General features: G+C 44.2%; 1 protein-coding gene across 5 annotated transcripts in view; it reads right to left on the bottom strand.

Annotated features, from left to right (window-relative positions):
- The window catches only part of ALPK2 (alpha kinase 2), a 144,063-nt gene that overhangs the window by 40,521 nt on the left and 87,412 nt on the right, over positions 1 to 16,130 (bottom strand). For all 5 annotated transcript variants that reach the window (XR_007721299.1, XM_050768010.1, XM_050768012.1 and 2 more), the window contains 2 exons: positions 10,483 to 13,846; positions 4,758 to 4,905 (listed from right to left, as the gene is read on the bottom strand). Coding sequence is in view for 4 of the 5 variants with exons in the window: in XM_050768010.1 (XP_050623967.1) it covers positions 4,758 to 4,905; positions 10,483 to 13,846 (3,512 nt within the window). In the remaining variant the exon portion in view is untranslated. The remainder of the gene's footprint in view (positions 1 to 4,757; positions 4,906 to 10,482; positions 13,847 to 16,130) is intronic.

The following is a 16,130-nucleotide window of genomic DNA, read 5'->3' as shown; positions in this document are numbered from 1 at the left end:
ACTAATCCGGGCGTCCTGTGCTTGACGGAAAGTCTGATAACTCCAAACCCAAACTTACACAACAAGAAACAAGAGAAAAGGGGGTTCTTAGCTTCATGCTACCTAAGGATTCATGACTGAGGACCCCTTTATAATAGTGTCCTGTACTCCCCTAGTGAGGTACCAACCGTCCAACTAGTCACCCACCCAGTGTTATTGAGTTTCAGTCACTGTGCTATGAAAACTAAAACTGGCTGTGGTGGTCGTGTTGGTGGTGATGATGACAGTGATGATGATGCTGAGAGCCAATGTGCACTGAGCATTTGGTATGTACCAGGCATTGTGCCAAATCACATAAAGATCAATTTCATGACGTCCTCAGAACAACCTAATGAGAGAACTACGTTTACTGTTCTCAGTTTGCAGATGAGGAAACTGAGACATAGAAAAATGTAAGCAAATGATTTTGACCTCATTAAGCTGCCTCCCCAGGTAAATTATGGTTCCTGCCCTCAAGTCTGGGATAATCTGAAATATAGGTAGAGCCACATATTTATTCCAAAATCTCAAACAAAAAACTTACTTTACAGAAAAAAAAAAAAGAGGATACTCAAATGTTGTTCTGGTTTTGTTCTTTAAAATGAACTTTGTTTAAACATTCACCAAGATTCTGTGTGTTTATGTGTATACATGTGTGTGGTGTACATTTTAGCTTGGGTTTGTTTCATCGTTTAACAACAAAAATTCACCGAGCTTGAGTTTGTCTCAGTTGCATGTTCAAAAAAAGTGTTCATTATTGGTTGTTTTCTCAATAGACTTTAAGCCTCCAGTATATACATTCCTTCCCTGGAATATACCAGTGGCTTAAAACGAAGTTCACGAAATCATTCAACTTCCTTCATTCCTGCAGGCTCTGAACATCTCCCATTGTATGGTTAAAACTGGATGTGAACAAGTCCAGTTATAACGGGGAGATTTCCGGAGAGGGCAATAAAACACTGAGCGGGCCACAGAGGAGGCTTGTGGAAAGTCCTTCTTCAAAGCTCTAGGATCGGCACAGCCTTTCTGTCATTGAAAGGGGCAGGCAAGGGCTACCTGAAGGGCTGGGGGCTGAACTAGAACTGTCCCGTGAACATCTTCCTTCCAGCCTAGAAATTCTCCGATACTTGGCCCAGAACCATGAAGACCGTTTTTCCTGGCTTGACCCATGGTCCCCACCCAAGGCTTTCTTCTAGAGGGAATACATATAGGAGTCAGAAAGGTCTGGATCCCAACCCTGAGGCTGACCTCAGGTGTACTATGCAGCCTCTCACCCTCAGTTTCCTCCTCTGTGAAAGCAGAACGAGCAAGATCACAGCTCAGATGTGTCATAAGGAGTAACTGACACCAGCGTGTGAAGCTTTGGCAAAAAGCCCAGTCCTGAGAGTGGTCACGAGTCATTACTTCATGGTGAGCAGTAGTATTAGTGGGGAACAGTAGTATTAGTGTGCTTTCTCCATGAAACAAAACTATCTCGGAAGTCCCAAAGAGTTCTATCCAGCATTTGTGGAGTATCTGCTCTGTGCTTAGTACTGGGGGATTCAATGATGGGGAAAAAAAAAAAAAAAAAAAGGCATAGTCCTTGCCCTTGAGGGTCTTCTAATCTGGGAGGAAATGGACAAACAGAAAATACCAGCACAGCTATAGAAAGCAAAAACAAGTGACCTTGTGCCTTTTTTTTTTTTTTTTTTTTTTTTTTTTTTTTTTTTTTTTTTTTACCAAGAGTGCCTTTTTTCTACCACTGTCCCTGTAAGGGACAAATCTTTTTACCTTAGGAAATGGCCACAGACAGCAGAACATCAGTGGTGATTAGCTGTGCAGACAAATGCAAAAGAAGCCCATGGCCAGAGTGTGATCAGAGGAACACAAAGAATGAAATTGGCTGCAGGGAGAGGGTAGTTAGCGTGGGGACTTCTCTGAGAGACCCCATCATCCATCACCAGCCCTAAGGAGCCAGGGCTTGGCAGCACTCCCACCTGCCACTCAGTCTGGGCTGAGAAGCCCTCGGGTTGTTTCTCTCAGGGCCATCCAAGGAGATCCTGCCATCCCAGCAGCCAGCTCCTCATCCACTGGTTCCCAGCAGGAACAACATGACCTGTGCTCCATGACCTTGCTCAGCTATCAGCAGAGCCACTCCACATGGACAGCTGCACTTTCAAAAGCCCAGGGAACTCAGAAGGACGTCTCTCCCCAGAGTGGAGAATGGGTTCCTGGTTACCAAGAAGGTATTGATGGCCAAATAGCACCAGAGGGTGCCACCTTGAAGTCTCCATGGAGCCAAGACATGCCACTGCTACACAGAGACTCAAACCAAGCTACCACTTTCTTCTTATTGGTTTCTTTGAAGTATATTAGTCTTGCCCTAACCACAAGAATGTCTTCTGACACCTAATTTCCACACTTTAGCCTGTTAAGGAAAGTACCCAAAAGTTGCGGACAAAGACAGGAGGAGGATCACAGTCATTGTTCAACAGGATCACTTGAGGATGATCTACTGAAAGGAGAATGCTTTGCTATTTCCCATTTACACAGAACCCACTCATAGAACCATTTACATAGAACCTGTAACCTAAAAGTTACAGGTTAACTTTTAGGTTTCTGTGCAATAGAAAAGATAACTCTCAAAGTTTATTACCTGTCAAACATTAACCAGTGTTACATCTATTTCAAAATGTATTTCCGCATTCCTTTACCTGATTGACTATCTAAATCTTCATTCCTTAAATGCTCCTTTGAACAATCTTGCCATTGTACAGGTTCCCTCATGATTTAGTAAGTGCAAGAAGACCTTTGCTCCAGGTTGACATTATATGTGAGAGATTTCAACTCTTTGAAAATGATACAAGGACAGTGACACATTGCATGGAGGCACAAGTGAAGGGAAACGCTGGCCTGGAAGTAGGCATGAGAGAAATTAGCAAACATTTGAAAACCCACTTGAAATAATGTAAATGTTCTCTCAATAAACAAATGAGTTATGACTCCTAAATATTCTCAAGTGTTTGCATGGAGAAAGCAGATGGGTTCAACTAAGCCAGACACTATCACCAAGGAGAAATGAAGCAAACATCACTAGCAATCAAAGGCCTTAGCCACGCGTCATCGGTAAGTAGAATGCTTACTAATGACATATGCTCCCCAGGGGAAAGTCAGATTTATGGTAAATATGTATCAAATGGAAAAGGGATGTGCAAATATTCAAGTGGTAATTCTGAGCTCAGAGCAAGGCTGATGAATGGAAAAACAGTGAAAATGCTGGTTAATTGTTCTTGGCTGACAGCTTCAGAAAATAATTTAAAATGAATAATTAGTATTAATACCTTTTTAAGTGAAGCTCTAGGGAACTTCCTTGACTTAAAAAGCAAACCATTCCTTTTCCATTATAATTCTTCTTAAGCCATACCGAAGACGGGCAGGGTAATGGTGACATTTTAGGCAAAGTGGTTATTCTATCAATCACAATCCAGTTAAATGCTCTGGAGTGATGTTAGTAGAAATGAAATCATAGCTCAAGTATCCCATCGTTACATTTGAGAAATAGCTTCCAGACATATGTTCCAAGCAGACATATATGGTTTAATTAAACAGAAAACTCAGATTTTCTCACTTTTTCAGTCTAGTGGTGACAAAAATAAGGGGATTAGGACCCCTCCCATATCTTAGGGAGCTAAACTGGGAACCCCTTTGGCAGAGGGTTGACTTTCGAACCAGGTGATTTGTTTCTAGATTGTGTCAGATGAAGCTCGAATTCATCAGTTCACTTGAACAAGCATTTATTGCCAAGAAAAGCTACTTAAGGAAGCCATTAATCTGGTTCATTCCATAGGGGATATTCTTGGCAATGATTCTCACTCTCATCTCTCTCCTCCTCATTTTTCTCTCCTTTATTATCTTAAGGACATGGCCGGACGCGGTGGCTCACTCCTGTAATCCCAGCACTTTGGGAGGCCGAAATAGGTGGATCACTGGAGGCCAGGAGTTTGAGACCAGCCTGGGCAACATGGCAAAACCCTGTCTCTACTAAAAATACAAAAGAAAATTAGCCAAGCATGGTGATGTGCTCCAGTAATCCTAGCTACTCGGGAGGCTGAGGTGGGAAGATCACCTGAGCCCAGGACGTGGAGCCTGCAGTGAGCCATGACTGCACCACTACACTCCAGCCTGGGAAATGGGAGTAGGACCTTGTCTCAAAAATAAAAATAAAAATCACAGAGACCCAGAAATAAACAGGTGTTCCCATATTAATGATGGCTGCTGGTCACCCTCAATAGCTGTTACTTTTCTGTAACCTCATAGATTGCTGCTGTTGTTGTTTTTATTCATCTTCTAAGCTTTGTTTGACCTTTATCAGATTACTGGGAATTTATGAAACAGAAAACACACCCAAGTTAAATTCACAGACATACAGACGAGAGCTCTTTAATCTTAGGACCACAGAACCTCAGCCTAGAATATCATTTGACATGTTCCTTTCCCTGATTTAAAAAACGTAGTGAAAGGTTGTGTGACTTCCCAAAACCCCAGAACTCAATAGTGGCAAAATCCAGGCAAGAATCCTCCATCATTTCCCCATACAGACACTTGTCTTCCAATATTTAATCTTTTTAAATATTGCGGGTGTGGAATCTCTGCTTCAATTTTCCTTTTCATGTCCTATAATTTATTCTTTTCTTTTAACAACCATGTTGTGAAATAAACAAGCAGCAACTGTGAAAAGTAACCAGGGAAAAACATCGCACCTTCTCTGCACTTGGGCTATGGACTTTGAATCTTTTGTCCAGCAGATAGTAGAATCTTCATGAATTTCTGCAAATTGGCAGCTTAATTTTACATTTCCAGAGTGTTCAGGGAACATCTCAGCTTGGATCTTTTTCAGTAATACCGGAGCTAGAAACAGAAGATTTGAAGGTCAGTGTAGCAAAAGACTTTCCCATTTCATATCGTTTAATTCTCATAACAATCCTGAGAGACAGGAATACTAATTATTATCCCCAATTATGGAAGTGAGAATTGAGTTTCTGAGGGGAGCGGTAGCTTGCCTAAATAGTCGGAAAATTAACAAATCAATCTAATAGAAAATGCTCGCTTCCATTACTTAAAATTCAGCCTGTAATACTGAAAGTGAAATAGAACTTGAGAGATTTTTTCTAAAGGGGATGAGAGGTGGGAGGATTGTAGAAATCTATTCTATAGGATGTCAGCCAAATAAAGATGTTTTTAAATGATTACCAGATCATCCAGTCAAAATCAGAGCTAGGGATTAGGGAGTAGAATAAAATCCGGATTATCCAAAAAACTATGGCTAAGCCCCCAAAACGTAAAAGACACCTCAACAATAAGTTATTGGCTGAATAATATTCATCCATCTTTTCCCCTTTATCACACTTGTCTTTGTTGAAGATAACCCAGTAGATTGCAGTGATGTTTGATATCAACCTCATTAGCAAAAGATAATAGAAGCAACAAGGAAACAATTCCCACCGGTTGGGCTGAGACCTTTGAATATCACCTCAGTATCAGTGATGAACAATTAGCATGCTAATATGTAATTAGCCAGGGCAGCCACTGGGCGGCAGCCTAGACATTAGAACAAGACAAGGATGAGGCCCCTGTCCCAAGCGGTCATAACAATTGGGTAGGAAGTGAGAGTACTGCAGATGTGGTGTGAGCCTATCACAAATTAAATAGCATAACTCCACAGCGCTGGTCACACAAAAGAGTACATCATTACAAAACATATGTAATCCGTAGCCAAACCAAGATCACCAATACTGAGACTTTGTTTGCTCCACTGCCTCAAATTATACTACGGTGAAAACATCCATGAATTCAAGGGGCTTCTCATCTCTCCTTGACACCAGCAGATGCTTGGATGACAGAATGCATATTTAAAAGCTAATTCTCTACCCAGGAAGTGATGATGGGCCCGCTGGGTAGCAAATTTTTCAACCAGTGAGTAATCAAGACTACTAACAGTATCCTGGGACCCAAGTGGATAACTGAGAGAGAGAAAATTTAGCAAGTATGTATTGACGGCAAACCCGCATCAGTGCATTTGGGCCTGCTGGCTCCTGCCCAAGCTGAGACCATGTTCAGGTTCACAGTCTGAAACTCTTGGTCCGGGTCTCGACCAAGCCCACCTCCTCATCTGGGCCATTTCCTAGAGGGTCCTTCCAACACCATGCAGTGGCCAGCTTCATGGGTGATTTGGGGACATCTAAATATTCCTAAGCCTGCCGGAACCTGTTGTACTGAACACAAAGAAAATTGGGGGATGGCGGGAAGGGCATGAAATGGGCAGCAGAACTGAATGATGGATGGTCTGTGGGAGATTTGAAGCTTGTTTAGCCAAGGGGTTTGGGCTTTGGATAGATCCCCTGTCTATGTGAGATAGAGGTGGAAAATGCAGCCGAACGAGCTCAGAGGAGACCTGGATTGCAGCTAGGTTTGTCTTCCGTGTGCGGGTGGGCCTAGTGTTGAGGGAAAATGGTAGTAAAGTCCCTGGTGAATATAGTTTCTGTACTAAGCTTTGGACATCAAAAACGATTACTCAGGCCTGGCATGGTGGTTCACACCTGTAATCTCAGCAGGTTTGGAGGCTGAGGCAGGAGGGTCACTTGAGGCCAGGAGTTGGAGACCAGCCTGGGCAACATAGCAAGACCCCATCTCTAGAAAAAAAAAATAGCCAGGTGTGGTGCGCATGCCTGTGGACCTAGCTACTTAGGAGGCTGAGGTGGGAGGATCAGTTGAGCACAGGAGTTCAAGGCTGCAGTGAGCCAAGATCTTGCCACAGGAATCCAGCCTAAGTGACAGAGCGAGACCCTGTCTCTAAAGTAATAATAATAGTTTTTTAAAAAAGATTAGGGTTTATTTCTTTTATAACGATCCAAGTCACTGCTCCCCTCATCCTAACTCCTGCCCCACCAGTTAACTGGTGGGAAGGCATTAAATCTGTGCTCCTTTGGGGGTAGCAGGGTGGGTACCAGACTGCTAGGTAGGGCACAGTCAAGGTGTCAGCCAAGGGGTCTGAAGTGTACCAGCTAGAAAACAGTGACGAGGACTCAGGGTCTTACAAAAGCCATCACCACAAGAAGGAAGGAGAACTTCCTAATCTGGTGTCTTCCTGGTGGCAACTTTTGTTATTTTTAAACAATGATATTGCTGTGGCTTACACTAAGAAACCAAAATAAAAAACCTTTGAGTGCTTAATGGTGGAATAGATGGTTAAAGGAATTGGTCCACAGCTAGAAACCCGTAACGAACAACTAGAAGGTGGTAAGTTAAAAAAAAAAGGACCCGCACCGTGGCTCATTTTGGGAGGCCGAGGTGGGCAGATCACAAGGTCAAGAGATCTAGACCATCCTGGCCAACATGGTGAAACCCCGTCTCTGCTAATTATACAAAAATTAGCTGGGCATGGTGGTGCACGCCTATAGTCCCAGCTACTCGGGAGGCTGAGGCAGGAGAATCGCTTGAACCGGGAGGTGGAGGTTGCAGTGAGCCAAGATCACGCCACTGCGCTCCAGCCTGGCGACAGAGCAAGGCCCCGTTTCAAAAAAAAAAAAAAAAAAAAAAGCAGGGTGTTGTCAAGGGCTGGCCCTCTGAATGCTGCCGTTCCAAAAGGTAAATGCTGGAAGAGAATCATTTTTCCTGTCTCTTATCATCATCTGTGTTGATTCATAAGGATTAGTGCCCATGGTGGATTCACATTAGATACATATTCAGTGAATTCATTATCAGAGTCACCATGGAAAATAACAAGGTCCTTAATAAACGGATGAATATGCTGGTCAAGCATTTATTTCCCGTCGGGCGACGGCCCTTCCAATGCAATAACCTAGTACTGATTTGTAGTTAGGACAGGGAGCTGTGACCTTTAAAAAAAAGGGGGGTGCCAGTGTTCCAGAAACCTGTTCTTCTAACTTTCTCTGCAAAGAAAATCCCCGCACGAGAGGGGAGAGGATGGCCGCCAGTGGCAACTCCTCCGAAGCTGGGAAGGGACTGCGGGATCAGAACCTACCCCAGCGTGGGCAAAACCTGCCTGAGATTCCCATTTAGCTGCTGACTCAAGGGTAGCTCTGATGAACCTCCCCCGCCTGCTCCATCACCAGATGACTCCTACCTTCTTGCCGAGGCCCTGAGTTCTTCAGAGAGGAGGGGCTGTGGACGCCAGCACCACTCTTTCTCCTAATACTAGGTTGGTATCAACTCAGACACAATGCTCTTGTGTCTGAACCAAGTTCTTTATTTATTTCATGAGCATACTGGGCATAAGCATTGCCTCATTTTTTATTTAAAAACACTAATTAAAAAAAACAGTAACTAACAACCATGAGAGCTGTGTTAGGCCACAGGCCATTCAAATTGCTTTGCATTTTTATAGCGGAGAGGAGTCTTATTAGCACCCCCATTTTACAGATGGGGAAAGTGAGGCACCCGGAGGCTAAGGTATTTGTCCAGGGCTACCCAGGTACCGCCAGAGGCCAGACTTGAACCCAAGCAATATAACTCCTAATCTACACCCTAAACCACCAAGATACAACTTGCCCCAGCTGGGCCCAAACACCGCCTAGTATCTCTAACTCTGCATCTTTTCCTCTTAATGGCCTCTGTGTTGTGGGTGGCATGAGTAACAATCCTTCAGTGGTCTGGCCTGGAAAAGTCTTTGGTTGTCTCTACCCCGTGGTCTCCGGCAGGGCCCTCTCAGGACAAGGCTGGCTGCTCTCGCATCTACCTGCTTTGCTCAGGCCAGTGCCTTCCAGAAAGCTACATGCTCGGTTTTTGCAGCCTTTAGTGCAATGGCGAGGTTGTGCCGCAGCTGAAATCAAAGTCTTTGACAGCGATTGATTTCAACACTGGCTATCTGGACGGTCCTCTTACCCATGGGTAACTCGAATAGTCACGGGCAAGAATTCCAAAAAGGTTGTTTTGCTTGTCTACCTTTACCTGCAAAGGAACCCCCATCCCCAAACACGGGGGTTGAGGCTGGTCCCCAGAGGCAATCTATTCAGCCTCTGGGCTGAAACCACTTTTGAGAGCTTTTAAAACATTGCCTCATTCTCTCTATTTAATTTTATTTATTTATTTATTTTCTGAGACAGGGTCTTGTTCTGTCACCCAGGCTGGAGTGCAGCTGGAGCGTGGTGGTGTGATCACAGCTCACTGTAGCCTCGACTTTCTGGGGTCAGGTGATTCTCCCTCCTCAGCCCCAGAGTAGCTGGGACTACAGACGTGCGCCACCATACCCAGCTACTTTTTGTACTTTTTGGTAGAAATGGGGTTTCGCCATGTTGCTCAGGCTGGTCTCAAACTCCTGGGTTTAAGCAATCCTCCTGCCTCGGCCTCCCAAATTGCTGGGATTACAGGTGTGAGCCACCATGCCCGGCCATTCTCTTTAAGTATGTTTTAAAATATAGATACTAATAACCTGATTGGATGCTTTCAAACTCTTCAGAAGGCAGTTTTGTCTTTAAACCTTTCTGCAACAGGGGTGAGGACCCATTTGATGGGATGGGAATAACAAACACCAGCCTCAAAGTCTAAGGACTCGGGATAAGAAAGGAGAAAATTCTTCCCTTCTGATCAAACAGAGCCATCCATAGTTTTTCGCTCCAGAGCACACAGGCCACCGTAGCTTGCTGCAACATTTTCTCTTGACTTCTACCAGGGTGTGTGGGGAGGGAAAGAAGAGCTCTGAAATAAAACAGGCTAAAATTTGGTCCATAAATGGAATTTGGGACTGAAATGATTCCTTAGACAAAGTAGAATTAACTGTAATTTCAGGACTTTTTTTTTTTTTTTAAACTGCATCATAGGTAGAGATTGATCGAGGACTTTTGAGGCTCAAGTGGTCTGAAACCTTGAACACAGACCTCAGAGGACTTTAGATTTAGATAAATGGGAAGGGTGAGTTGAAAAGAAACGTTATACTCAAATTTGGAAGAAAAACCAAGGTTCAAGGAAGCTATTTTTAATGAAAAATCAGTGATTAAAGAGGAGAATCCCAATTTGTACCAAAATTTTCATTTCCATGGTCTTCCTGCATGGTCTATTTGATTACACTAATTAGCTACACTGATTAATGCTTCTGTTTATATTTTTAAATAGATTTTGTAAAAGAGGATAATTAAATGGAAAAGCACCTTCATCATATTCCCCTCCAGCAGACATGCCTACAGGCAGCCTTTATCAGTGGTTCTCAATTGTGGTTCTCCCGATAGATCACCCGGGAACTTGTTAGGAGTGCAAATTTCACACGCTGGGGGAGGGGAGCAATCTGGGTTTTAACAAGCCCTCCAGGTGATTCTGATGCCACATGCTGAAGCCACTTGGCCACAATCATAGCATCAGTGCCCAACTCGGGGACACTGGCCTTAATTGCAAAGGACCCTAGAGGACACAGGAACTAGATACCTCGTCTACAAGCCCAAACTTTAACAATGATGGACAGCAACAGAGCCTCACCTCTTCCTTCTCCTTTGCAAGATGGCTTTTTTGGGTCTTGTTTCTCTTCTGTGCGTGATAACGATGTTTTAAGTTTGGGCACCTTTTTGAGAAAGGCTGAGTTCTTTCTGGCATTTTCCTTTTCTTCCAGTTTCAGCCTCAGGGCTGCCACTTTGGACAAAATTTTCTTCTTTACTCCCTCAGCTAAATGTCCACTGCCTGGGGCTTCTGGCTTCCTTTTGACCTCCTCTGACCCCGTCACTGCTGTGAGGGCCCCTGGTGATTTGCCAGCTTGGGCTTCCAGTGACTTCTCCCTCTCCCTGGACTTTTTCACACAGTGTAGGGTGCCCTTTGGATGTGGATCCTGCAGTAACTTAGGGGCTTTCTCTAACTCATCTTCTCCTGAAATGAATGCCAAGGTCTTTGCTGAGGAGCTAGATGAGCTTGGGGGTTTGGTTTCCCCAGTTTGAAGCACCTCTATTTTAGGTTCCTCCATTTTGTGGCTTATCAAAAAGTTTGTGACATTTCCTTCAGGAGATGAAGTACAAGGCAACCTGGTAAGATGAGGAGAAGAGGGCAAAGGTTTCCCACGCTCATTCTCAATAGTTCCCCTTTTCTGTGAAACAGGAAACACATACTGACGGTTTCTGGGCTCAACTAAGTCATTTTCAGGGACGTCATGAATTTGGCCTGTGGAGTCGTGAGCATCAACCCCAAGAGAAGCATGAGTCATTATTGGAAGGCAGCTAGAAAGAGGTGAAGTGGGGGAAATCAATTCTGCTTTGTCCTTTTTACTTTGCTCAGCCTCCCCTAAGCTCCCATCACTGCTTTCTTGTATTTGGCCTATCCTACATCCACTTGGAATTCTTTCACCCCCTTCACTGGGTTGCAGGACTTGCCAAATGGTAGTTTTTGCCTCATCAGGTTGACTTTGTTCAGCCTCCCGCTTCATACTGCCTTCTTGGCTTCTGCTGATTCTATTTTCAGTCAGAATGGTTCCCTGGAGACATGGAACTTGCAAAATGGCAGGCTGGATTTCCGCTCCGTGGCCCACATTTCCGTCATTTGATTGACTCCCTTCTCTGGCGCCCTCTGGTGTGGATTCAGAGGGCTCTGGTTTTCCAGCCCTGGTGTACTCTATCACACTTGTCTCATCAATGGGATCTACAGAGGACTCTAGGATTTTAGAGCAGGTCAGAAACTTTTTAAAGAAGGCAGTGTGATCCATCTTGAGTTGCTTTTCCTCCTGGTCTTGACTCACATTGTTAACATTTTCCTTCCCTCCAGTTTCAGAAGCCACTGACAGTGAATCTGTGACACATAACTCCTTTCCATCTACAGGGTCCACGGATGACTCCAGGAGTCTGGGTTGGCTGAAACCCCAGGAAGAAAGACTTCTCCAGTGTGCACTGATGGCAGGCTTTTCGCCTTTATGGCTTTCTCTGCTATCAGCAAGGGCTGAGTCAGCATCCTCTGGACTGTGAGCCGATTCAGGCACAACAGTATCTGCCTTTAGACTATCAGGTACAGCCCAGACCTTGTCAGAAATTACGGGACCACCGTCTGATGCCTTGCTCTCAGAATTTGTCCGTTGTCTTGGTGGCCGGATTGCAGAAGCGGAAGCCTCTAGAGTTATAATCTTCAGCTTGTTGCCTGCCTCCCGATTTCCAGGTCTATATTCTTTAGACTCTTCCAAAATGATATCAGAGAGAGACGGAACATTGCTCAGAGCCTGACTATCTTCTTCCCCAGCAGTTTCAGCCACCACGGAGACCCTCATCCCCCAAACTGAGCGCTGCCCTGCTCCTTCCCTAGAGCTTGCTGGTGAGTGGGCCGAGGGCACCAAGTTTATTTCCTCTTGTGCAGCAGATGTCATAGGCAAACTTTCTTGGAAATCAGGTGCAGAAAGAGAACCCTGGTGGGACAGAATCTGCTGCTGGAGCCCCTGCTTCATTTCACTTCCTCTTTCTTGGAAATTCTCTTCATGGCTCCTAAAGTCTGCTGTTTCCACAGTCTGGCTCTTATCTCCAGACAGGTTATCAACCTGAAGAGGGGAATTACTGAAGAAATCCTCTCCCTCTGGGAGCTGCAGGACATGGTGTGGGACTCCTGGCACACTGGGTGCCGTGCAGAGTAGCTCTTTTGTAGACTTGGTGGTAGCACCACTTAAAATATGACCCAACTGCACTTGGGAAGGCAATTGGGAAACCTTTTCATGGGATGCACGAGGGAACCTCTCCTCAGTGCCACTTGCATGCTTGTCCTCAGGAATTGACACAGCAAGGTACTTGGCTGGGTGGACTTTCGTGGCAGTGGTAACAGTCGATGTGTCCTCAGTCTCCCTGGTCACTTGAAACCCATTATTAGCAGTTAATGTTGATGTCTTCTCCCAAGGAAAACTCACGATTGAACTATAACGGGCTGGGGTGTCTGTGGTGTCTGCAGCACTAGGACTGGGGCTCTTGTCACCTCCTTCTTCAAATTGCACTAAAGGATTGTTCTCAGAAGAAACGAGCTGTGTTTCCTCAAGCCTTCCTGAGTTGTTGGGGCTTGACCGCTCCTGGCCAGCATGTACTGTGGAGGCCAGTGGGCAGGTGGAATTCTCTACCTTGGCTAGATTTTCTTCTGTGGCACCTTCACTAGCTGTGTGTGAAATGTTCAAGGTGAAAGTACTGATAAAAAGAGGGGACATGACTGAGTCGCCGTCCTTGCTGCTTTTGTACGTAGACACTGAAGTCTCAGACACTTGTGTCTGAAAAAGGACTTCTAGTGTCTTGCCATTAGGAGAACATAAATCAGATACTTTTCTTTGACCTTCTGCCAGTTCCAAGTCTACAGAGCAAATTTCTTGAGGCAAATATTTATCAGCTGGTGCCCCAACAAGAGAATCTATGGTATCAAAACATGTTCCTTGGTCACCAGCCTCAAAACACTCCATTGCACACACTGCTTCTCTGTCCCTTGGCCCATCACACACATTTTCCAGGGTGAGGACAGTATCTGTGGTTTCAGGGGAAGCAACAGAGACAGCCACAGGCTCCCTGAAGTCAGCAAGGGCATCCTTGGGGAGATGCCTTGAGAATACACCTGGGAACGTATTCTCATCATTGGCTTCTGAGGTTCTCAGCTCATGTTTTAGGTCTTCCCTGAAATTGTCAGGTGTGTTGCCATCTCTGTCTTGTTTTTCTTCCTGCTGTGGGTCATAGGTACAGGGTTTGACCTCCAAGTGTTGAGCTAATGATGCATTTTCCTTGTGGACCCCTCCTAAGTTTGAGAAGGAAATTGTTGTGGTCCCAGTGAATGGGGACTCCTCCCCAGCAGGCTCTGAGAAAGCTGGCATCTGGCTGCAAGAGATTCTCTCTCTGACTGTTTCCTGAATTTGTACCTAGGAAGATGAAAAGTGGTGTTAATAGCATTGTTCATGGGAGAGCCCACAATAGGGCATAACTGCAATCCCAAGAGTGTTAATCCTCAATGACTATAATAATGGACAAGAATGATTGAAATCTAAACATTAATCCCCCAACTCCCCCTAGCTATTAGAGATTTCCTAGAAAACTGCAAATTTAACAACTCTATATTCCAGGGGGCCCTTTGTCAAATTCATCATTATAAGCAAAAAGCCTCCTGACAACCGTCATTTATTTAATGATTTTTTTTCTCTCTTAGGAAAGAGATGGAAATAAATTGAATGTTAACTGTTTTGATCAAGTAAGTCACAACAAGAGCTGTGTGCATCTTTCCAGAAAGATGAATCTCACATGATCATAATAAATGAAATAAACAGTACTTACAAAACAGCAATAAGCAATCTTTGTCCCCAAAATATGACAGCTTGCTGGTTAATAATTGCTATGGTTTGGATATTTGCCCCCTCCAAACCTCATGTTGAAATTTGATCCTCAGGGTTGAAGGTGGGGCCTAATGAGAGGTGTTTGGGTTATGGGGGTGGATCTCTCATGAATAGATTTGTGCCATCCCTCAGGGGTGCGGTAGGATGAGCGAGTTCTCAGTCTATTGCTTCCTGGTTGTTAAAAAGAGTCTGGCACCATCCCCACCCCCACCCTGCTTCCTCTCTGTCCATGCAATCTCTGAAAATGCCAGCTCCCCTCTGCCTCCTTTCGTGAGTTGGAAGCAGACTGAGGCCCTCACCAGATGCAGATGCCTAATGTTGAACTTTCCAGCCACCAGAATCATGAGCCAAATAGGCCTCATTTCTTGATAAACTACCCAATCTCAGGAATTCTGTTATAGCAACACGAAATGCACTAAGATAATAAGGTTACTAAAACACAGAAAGAAGGCTGCCTTTGAACCCACCTCTAATGAATAAATGAACTTATGATTGGCCACCAGCACTGCCAATCATTTCTTTCCTAGAGTTGCTTATAAACATCCCAGAATGTATCCCAGACTTTAAAATAGATGCCCAATGGCAGACAGACCACCTCTATAAGAAAAAGAAGATTCAGGACTGCTTAGGTTTTTGAGAAAAGGGGAGAGGGGGAGGGAGGGAGGAAGAAAAGAAGGCAGAGAAAAAGAAACCTCTCACATTCTGAGGATTGAGCCTTTCATGGTACTATATGAACGTTCTATGATATTGGATATTGTTCAAGGAAGCAGCGAAACTTTTAACTCATTGACTATTTCAAAACAAAGAAAATTTATGTCCAGCCAAGGAGAAGAAAATTGTTTCTAATTTCTGAAGCAACTCAGTCTTTGCTCCCAGGACTCCTGCCTTGGACAGCCCCATTCAGATGTGCAGGGAACAGATGACTGGCCTTGGCGGGATGGGGTTCAGGGGTGGGGATGAAGTCTGTCTCCCAGCGTATGACAAAACAGAGCTGAAATGTTCATGTGCATTTCATAGCTCCAATGTCATGAGACTGATTCTCACAAATCATACGTGAGAATCAGTCTTACTACCTTGTGGTCAATCCCTGTAGTACTGCCAGTGGGAAAGAGGACAACAGCATAACCACACCTCTTTCCACACTTCTCCCAGGCTGCTTACAGCCTGTCAGTCATTCATCTCTCATTTTCTCTTTTAAAGCTACTTTGAGGTTAATTTAACTCATATTTGATGGGCATAAAAATGCTAACTAAACAAGAAAGAAATTTAGTATAAACTCCACAAGTGCTAGGACTACTTACCCTTTCAACAAATATTTGGTGAATGCCTCCAGGGTACTAGGGAGTGTTTTAGATAATGGGGATACAAGACAGGCAAATGCTCCTCTACAGGAATCTCCCATTGTATGTTCTAGTTATAGCGATTAACATGCAGTAGGTGCTTACAAAGTGTTTGTTGAGAGAATGAATAAATGAATGAACCATGTACCAGTTGAGAGAGCTGTAGCCAACTTCACCCATTAAAGCCCTACACTTGAAAGGGTTAGAACTTTCATCTGCTCCGGACTTTGCAACAACCCTGTTTTAAAGGAGACTTTGAACCATAAGCACTACTGGTTATCCTGGTGTTCCTGGAAAGAAAAATATATTTACTCCCTTTCTATATCCCTTTTTCTTCTTTATTAAAAAGGAGAAATATAATTTCTGAGAAATAAGGGACAAGATTTTTTTTTAAAAAAGAATTTGATGTGCATATGGTTTCCTCTCTATACCTCAATATCTATAACACATGTATAGAGTATTTTTCTCATTTGGTC

This window comes from Macaca thibetana, chromosome 18 (assembly GCF_024542745.1).
Source record: "Macaca thibetana thibetana isolate TM-01 chromosome 18, ASM2454274v1, whole genome shotgun sequence".
In the NCBI taxonomy this organism is placed as follows: Eukaryota; Metazoa; Chordata; class Mammalia; order Primates; family Cercopithecidae; genus Macaca; species Macaca thibetana.
The sequence above is the reverse complement of the archived record's forward strand: the minus strand, read 5'-3'. Positions and strand labels throughout refer to the sequence as shown.